Source organism: Salmo salar, chromosome 08 (assembly GCF_965601325.2).
Source record: "Salmo salar chromosome 08, fSalSal1, whole genome shotgun sequence".
Lineage (NCBI taxonomy): Eukaryota > Metazoa > Chordata > Actinopteri > Salmoniformes > Salmonidae > Salmo > Salmo salar.
The window spans coordinates 43,237,501-43,245,681 of NC_138298.1; the positions used below are offsets into that span (position 1 = coordinate 43,237,501).

Consider the following 8,181-nt stretch of genomic DNA (forward strand, 5'->3'; position numbering starts at 1 on the left):
GGGGGGTCTATAGCAGACTGGTGGGGGGGTCTATAGCAGACTGGTGGGGGGGTCTATAGCAGACTGGTGGGGGGGTTCTATAGTAGACTGGTGGGGGGGTCTGTAGCAGACTGGTGGGGGGGGGGTCTATAGCAGACTGGTGGGGGGGTCTATAGTAGACTGGTGGGGGGTCTATAGTAGACTGGTGGGGGGGGTTCTATAGTAGACTGGTGGGGGGGTCTATAGCAGACTGGTGGGGGGGTTCTATAGTAGACTGGTGGGGGGGGGGTCTATAGCAGACTGGTGGGGGGGTCTATAGCAGACTGGTGGTGGGTCTATAGCAGACTGGTGGGGGGGTCTATAGCAGACTGGTGGGGGGGTTCTATAGCAGACTGGTGGGGGGGTTCTATAGCAGACTGGTGGGGGGGTTCTATAGCAGACTGGTGGGGGGTCTATAGCAGACTGGTGGGGGGGTCTATAGTAGACTGGTGGGGGGGGTTCTATAGCAGACTGGTGGGGGGGGTCTATAGCAGACTGGTGGGGGGGTCTATAGTAGACTGGTGGGGGGTCTATAGCAGACTGGTGGGGGGGGGGTCTATAGCAGACTGGTGGGGGGGTCTATAGTAGATTCAAAAATTCTCAATTCAAATATTTAAGATTCTTGAAAATATATGTGTAATACATCAAAATAAAGCTTAACTTGTTGTTAATTCTGCCACCGTGTCAGATTTCAAAAAGGCTTTACGGCGAAAGCAAACCATGTGATTATCTGAGTTCGGAGCTCAGCAGACACAACATTACAAACAGTGACCAGCTAAGTAGATTAAGTCACGAAAGTCAGAAATAGCAATAAAATGAATCACTTAACCTTTGATGATCTTCGTATGGTGGCAACTCACAAGACTCCCTGTTACACAATAAATGTTTGTTTTGTTCGATAAAGTCCCTCTTTATATCCAAAAACCTCCATTTTGTTGGCGTCGAAAATTCCAAATAGTATCAGTAAAGTCCGTAGAAACGTGTCAAACGACGTTTATAATCAATCCTCAGGTTGTTTTTAGCCTAAATAATCGATAATATTTCGACCGGGACAAAAGCATCGTCAATATAAAAGGAAAACAAGAAAGGCGCGCTCTCGGTCTCGCGCAGAAAAGAGCTCTGAGGACATCCCACTATCCACTCACTCAATGTTGTCATTCTCCCTCATTTTTCAGAATAAAAGCCTGAAACAATGTCTGAAGACTGTTCACAACTAGTGGAAGCCATAGGGAACTGAATCTGGGTCCTATCCCTTTAAATGGTGGATAGGCTTTAATTGGAAAATAGCCATTTCAAAGTAATGGCACTTCCTGGATTGGTTTTCCTCAGTTTTAGAAACTTCAGAGTGTTTTCTATCCAAATAATTATATGAATATTCTAGCTTCTGGGCCTGAGTAGCAGGCAGTTTACTCTGGGCACGCTTTTCATCCGGAGGTGAAAATACTGCCCCCTACCCCTAGTGAGGTTAACAAATGACACTTTATTAACAACAGACACTTTATTAACAACAGACACTGGAGAACACAGACTTTATTAACAACAGACACTTTATTAACAACAGACACTTTATTAACAACAGACACTTTATTAACACCAGACACTTTATTAACAACAGACACTTTATTAACAACAGACACTTTATTAACAACAGACACTTTATTAACAACAGACACTTTATTAACAACAGACACTGGAGAACACAGACACTTTATTAACAACAGACACTTTATTAACACCAGACACTTTATTAACAACAGACACTTTATTAACAACAGACACTTTATTAACAACAGACACTTTATTAACAACAGACACTTTATTAACAACAGACACTTTATTAACAACAGACACTTTATTAACAACAGACACTTTATTAACAACAGACACTTTATTAACACCAGACACTTTATTAACACCAGACACTTTATTAACAACAGACACTTTATTAACAACAGACACTGAGAGAACAGCGGTGTGTTTTCCAGGTATTCTGGCGGCAGGGGAGTGGTGCTCTCAAAACACTACTTCCTGGAAACAGAGAACTTCACCCTTGTACAACATTACACACACACACATACACACACACACACACACACACACACACACACACACACACATACACACACTCTCTCACTCACTCACTCTCTCTCTCACACGCTCTCTCTCACTCTCTCTCACACTCTCTCCTCTCTCTCTCACACACCACACACACTCACAGACTCACACAGAAACACACACACAGAAACTCTCTCTCTCTCTCTCTGTCTCTCTCTCTCTGTCTCTCTCTCTGTCTCTGTCTCTCTGTCTCTCTCTCTCTCTCTCTCTGTCTCTGTCTCTGTCCTCTGTCTCTCTGTCTCTCTCTCTGTCTCTGTCTCTCTCTCTCTCTCTCTCTCTCTCTCTCTCTCTCTCTCTCTCACACACTCTGTCACATTCTCTCTCTCACACAGAAACACACTCTCACACGCTAAAAGGTTCAGCCTGTCTGTTTCAGGAGGCCTGAGGATACTGATCATTTAACAACTGAGTTACAGCGATTACAGCCCCCAGGTGGCTGGTGGCACCTCCACTGGGGAGGACAGGCTCGGAGTAAACGCTGGAACGGAATCCATGGAATGGAATCAGCTACACCAACCCTGTGGTGTCCATGTTGATGCCGTTCCAGACATTATTATGAGCTGTCCTCCCGTCTTCAGGGGGCCCCCCCTCCCCTGAGCTGTCCTCCCGTCTTCAGGGCCCCCCCCCCCCCCTGAGCTGTCCTCCCGTCTTCAGGGGGCCCCCCCTCCCCTGAGCTGTCCTCCCGTCTTCAGGGGGCCCCCCCCTCCCCTGAGCTGTCCTCCCGTCTTCAGGGGGCCCCCCCCTCCCCGAGCACCGGGGGGGGGGGCCCTGTGTAAACTTAGAGACTGACTGTAACTGGCAATCAGGACATCATCCTATCTGACACTCTGTGTGTGTGTGTGTGTGTGTGTGTATGTGTGTGTCTGTGTGTGTCTGTTGTGGTGTGTGTGTGTCTGTGTGTGTGTGTGTAGGTGTGTGAGATGGACCTGTCCAAACAGCTGCAGGCGTACGAGGTGGAGTACCGCGTCTTACAGGACGAGCTGTGTGACACGCCCGCTCACCTCAACCAATCGCAGCGCACCGCCCAGCTGGAACGCACCAATCAGAGCCTCCGACAGCAAAACCTCGACCTGCTGGAAGAACTGCAGGTACACAAACCAAACCAAATGTATTTATATAAAGCCCTTCGTACATCAGCTGATATTCTCAAAGTGCTGTACAGAAACCCAGCCTAAAACCCCAAACAGCAAGTAAAGCATGTGAAAGAAGCACGGTGGCTAGGAAAAACTCCCTAGGAAAAACTCCCTAGAAAGGCCAAAAACCTAGGAAGAAACCTAGAGAGGAACCAGGCTATGAGGGGGTGGCCAGTCCTCTTCTGGCTGTGCAGGGTGGATATTATAACAGAACATGGTCAAGATGTTAAAATGTTCATAAATGACCAGCATGGTCAAATAATAATAATCATAGTAGTTGTCGAGGGTGCAACAAGCACGTCCGGTGAAGAGGTCAGGGTTCCATAGCCGCAGGCAGAACAGTTGAAACTGGAGCAGCAGCACGGCCAGGTGGACTGGGGACAGCAAGGAGTCATCATACCAGGTAGTCCTGAGGCATGGTCCTAGGGCTCAGGTCCTCTGAGAGAAAGACAGAAAGAGAGAATTAGAGAGAGCCTATTTAAATACACACAGGACACCGGATAAGACAAGAGAAATACTCCAGATGTAACAGACTGACCCTAGCCCCCCGACACATAAACTACTGCAGCATAAATACTGGAGGCTGAGACAGGAGGGATCAGAAGACACTGTGGCCCCATCCGATGATACCCCCGGACAGGGCCAAACAGGCAGGATATAACCCCACCCACTTTGCCAAAGCACAGCCCCCACACCACTAGAGGGATGTCTCCAACCACCAACTTACCGTCCTAAGACAAGGCCGAGTATAGCCCACAACGATCTCCGCCATGGCACAACCCAAGGGGGGGGCGCCAACCCAGACAGGAAGACCACGTCAGTGACTCAACCCACTCAAGTGACGCACCCCTCCCATGGACGGCATGGAAGAACACCAGTAAGCCAGTGACTCAGCCCCTGTAAAAGGGTTAGAGGCAGAGAATCCCAGTGGAGAGAGGGGAACCGGCAAGGCAGAGACAGCAAGGGCGGTTCGTTGCTCCAGCCTTTCCGTTCACCTTCACACTCCTGGGCCAGACTATACTTAATCATAGGACCTACTGAAGAGATAAGTCTTCAGTAAAGACTTAAAGGTTGAGACTGAGTCTGCGTCTCTCACATTGGTAGGCAGACCATTCCATAAAAATGGAGCTCTATAGGAGAAAGCCCTACCTCCAGCCGTTTGCTTAGAAATTCTAGGGACAATTAGGAGGCCTGCGTCTTGTGACCGTAGCGTACGTGTAGGTATGTACGGCAGGACCAAATCGGAAAGATAGGTAGGAGCAAGCCCATGTAATGCTTTGTAGGTTAGCAGTAAAACCTTGAAATCAGCCCTTGCCTTAACAGGAAGCCAGTGTAGGGAGGCTAGCACTGGAGTAATATGATCAAATTTTTTGGTTCTAGTCAGGATTCTAGCAGCCGTATTTAGCACTAACTGAAGTTTATTTAGTGCTTTATCCGGGTAGCCGGAAAGTAGAGCATTGCAGTAGTCCAGCCTAGAAGTAACAAAAGCATGGATTAATATTTCTGTGTCATTTTTGGACAGAAAGTTTCTGATTTTTGCAATGTTACGTAGATGGAAAAAAGCTGTCCTTGAAACAGTCTTGATATGTTCTTCAAAAGAGAGATCAGGGTCCAGAGTAACGCCGAGGTCCTTCACAGTTTTATTTGAGACGACTGTACAACCATCCAGATTAATTGTCAGATTCAACAGAAGATCTCTTTGTTTCTTGGGACCTAGAACAAGCATCTCTGTTTTGTCCGAGTTTAAAAGTAGAAAGTTTGCAGCCATCCACTTCTTTATGTCTGAAACACAGGCTTCTAGCGAGGGCAATTTTGGGGCTTCACCATGTTTCATTGAAATGTACAGCTTTGTGTCGTCCGCATAGCAGTGAAATTTAACATTATGTTTTCGAATGACATCCCCAAGAGGTAAAATATATAGTGAAAACAATAGTGGTCCTAAAACGGAACCTTGAGGAACACCGAAATTTACAATTGATTTGTCAGAGGACAAACCATTCACAGAGACAAACTGATATCTTTCCGACAGATAAGATCTAAACCAGGCCAGAACTTGTCCATGTAGACCAATTTGGGTTTCCAATCTCTCCAAAAGAATGTGGTGATCGATGGTATCAAAAGCGGCACTAAGATCTAGGAGCACGAGGACAGACGCAGAGCCTCGGTCTGACGTCATTAAAAGGTCATTTACCACCTTCACAAGTGTAGTCTCAGTGCTATGATGGGGTCTAAAACCAGACTGAAGCGTTTCGTATACATTGTTTTGTCTTCAGGAAGGCAGTGAGTTGCTGTGCAACAGCTTTTTCTAAAATGTTTTGAGAGGAATGGAAGATTCGATTTAGGCCGATTAGTTTTTTATATAATTTCTGGATCAAGATTCGGCTTTTTCAAGAGAGGCTTTATTACTGCCACTTTTAGTGAGCTTGGTACACATCCGGTGGATAGAGAGCCGTTTATTATGTTCAACATAGGAGGGCCAAGCACAGGAAGCAGCTCTTTCAGTAGTTTAGTTGGAATAGGGTCCAGTATGCAGCTTGAGGGTTTAGAGGCCATGATTATTTTCATCACACACACACACACACACACACACACACACACTAAACACACGTTTTGTTTCTCTCCAGGTGTCCCAGGCTCGTGTGTGTCGCCTGGACGTGCAGGTGGAGGGGCTGGCCCAATCAGAGGCTCTGCTGAGAGAACAGGTGTTCCGATTGGAGGAGGAGAGGAATGGACTGCGTGACGCTGTCACACACCTACACACACTCCTCACCGCGCCGGGAATACACACACACACACTCCTCACCGCGCCGGGAATACACACACACACACTCCTCACCGCGCCGGGAATACACACACACACAACGCTAGGAGACTTCAACCTGGACACGCACACACACTCCGCTGCCGACGCAGACGGACAGGCAGACGGACAGGCAGACGGACAGGCAGACGGACAGGGAGACGGACAGGCAGACGGACAGGCAGACGGACAGGGAGACGGACAGGGAGACGGACAGGGAGACGGACAGGCAGACGGACAGAGAGTGGATGTCCCCGCCGGAGAGGGGCCAAGGCTGGGTAACGTACCCCAGAGAGAGGGGCCCAGACTGGGGCAAGGGACAGCGACGTCCTCCCCTCTACTCCCTCATCCACTGGCTCTATCAGAACACTGATGAGTCTCCCAGAGGGCTCTTCTCCTGGTCTAAACTGTAGAAATGAGGGATTTCTCTGATTCTTCTCTGGGCCTTTTTCTCCACACAGCCGTCCTATACAGTTGTTATTGCAGCTGGATGTGTGTGTCTCTGTGTGTGTGTGTGTGTGTGTGTGTGTGAAATGTGTTTATTGCACTGTCCTGGCCATAGGAAACATTTTTTTATACACTATATATATGCAACAACATCAACAACAACAAAAAAGTGGTCTAAGGCACTGCATCTCCGTTGCGAAGAGGTGTCACTACAGTCCCTGGTTCGAATCCAGGCTGTATCACATCCGGCTGTGATTGGGAGTCCCAGTGGGGGGGTGGGGGGGGGGGCATGATTTGGCCGAGCGTCGTCCTGGTTTGGCCGTTATTGTAAATAAGAATGTGTTCTTAACTGACTTGCCTTGTTAAATAAAGAGTCACAACAACCAAAGATACTGTCATGACAACTACAGTACAGCCAAAGCCCTGGACTCCAGCCCCCATGATGCCGAGAGAGAGAGAGAGAGAGAGAGAGAGAGAGAGAGAGAGAGAGAGAGAGAGAGAGAGAGAGAGAGAGAGAGAGAGAGAGAGAGAGAGAGAGAGAGAGAGAGAGAGAGAGAGAGAGAGAGAGAGAGAGAGAGAGAGAGAGAGAGAGAGAGAGAGAGAGAGAGAGAGAGAGAGAGAGAGAGAGAGAGAGAGAGAGAGAGAGAGAGAGAGAGAGAGAGAGAGAGAGAGAGAGAGAGACAGAGACAGAGACAGAGACAGAGAGAGAGACCCCTACTCTCTGCTATGCAACATGGATGGTCATATGACAGACTATGAGAGAGAACCAACACTTACGATTCCTCTGTGTGTGTGTTGTGATAACTCACAGCCTTTTGTTCCTGATTGAAATGTAAATCTGTTGCTATGACTCAACTTCCTGATTGACACTGTAAATCTGTTGCTATGACTCAACTTCCTGATTGACACTGTAAATCTGTTGCTATGACTCAACTTCCTGATTGACACTGTAAATCTGTTGCTATGACTCAACTTCCTGATTGACACTGTAAATCTGTTGCTATGACTCAACTTCCTGATTGACACTGTAAATCTGTTGCTATGACTCAACTTCCTGATTGACACTGTAAATCTGTTGCTATGACTCAACTTCCTGATTGACACTGTAAATCTGTTGCTATGACTCAACTTCCTGATTGACACTGTAAATCTGTTGCTATGACTCAACTTCCTGATTGACACTGTAAATCTGTTGCTATGACTCAACTTCCTGATTGACACTGTAAATCTGTTGCTATGACTCAACTTCCTGATTGACACTGTAAATCTGTTGCTATGACTCAACTTCCTGATTGACACTGTAAATCTGTTGCTATGACTCAACTTCCTGATTGACACTGTAAATCTGTTGCTATGACTCCTTCCACGTGATGTTTATTATTCTCATTACTCTGTTGTTATTTCTATATACTTTGAACAACAATACATTTCATATCCTTTGACTAAATTCACCAGATCAGATGTATTCTTTGTGTGAGTGGGTGGGTGAGTGGGTGGGTGAGTGGGTGGGGTGGGTGGGTGGGTGGGTGGGTGGGTGGGTGGGTGGGTGATTGAGTGATTGAGTGGGTGGGTGAGTGATTGATTGAGTGGGTGAGTGATTGATTGAGTGGGTGAGTGATTGAGTGGGTGGGTGAGTGAGTGATTGAGTGGGTGGGTGAGTGAGTGATT

General features: G+C 47.3%; 1 protein-coding gene across 1 annotated transcript in view; it reads left to right on the forward strand.

The window, feature by feature from the left end:
• The window catches only part of LOC106594652 (TBC1 domain family member 1), a 99,690-nt gene extending 91,730 nt beyond the window's left edge, over window positions 1-7,960 (forward strand). The window contains exons 16-17 of the mRNA XM_082978303.1: window positions 3,045-3,221; window positions 5,891-7,960. Of these exons, the coding sequence (XP_082834429.1) occupies window positions 3,045-3,221; window positions 5,891-6,439 (726 nt within the window). The 3' untranslated portion in view covers window positions 6,440-7,960. The remainder of the gene's footprint in view (window positions 1-3,044; window positions 3,222-5,890) is intronic.
• Window positions 7,961-8,181: the final 221 nt, after the last annotated feature.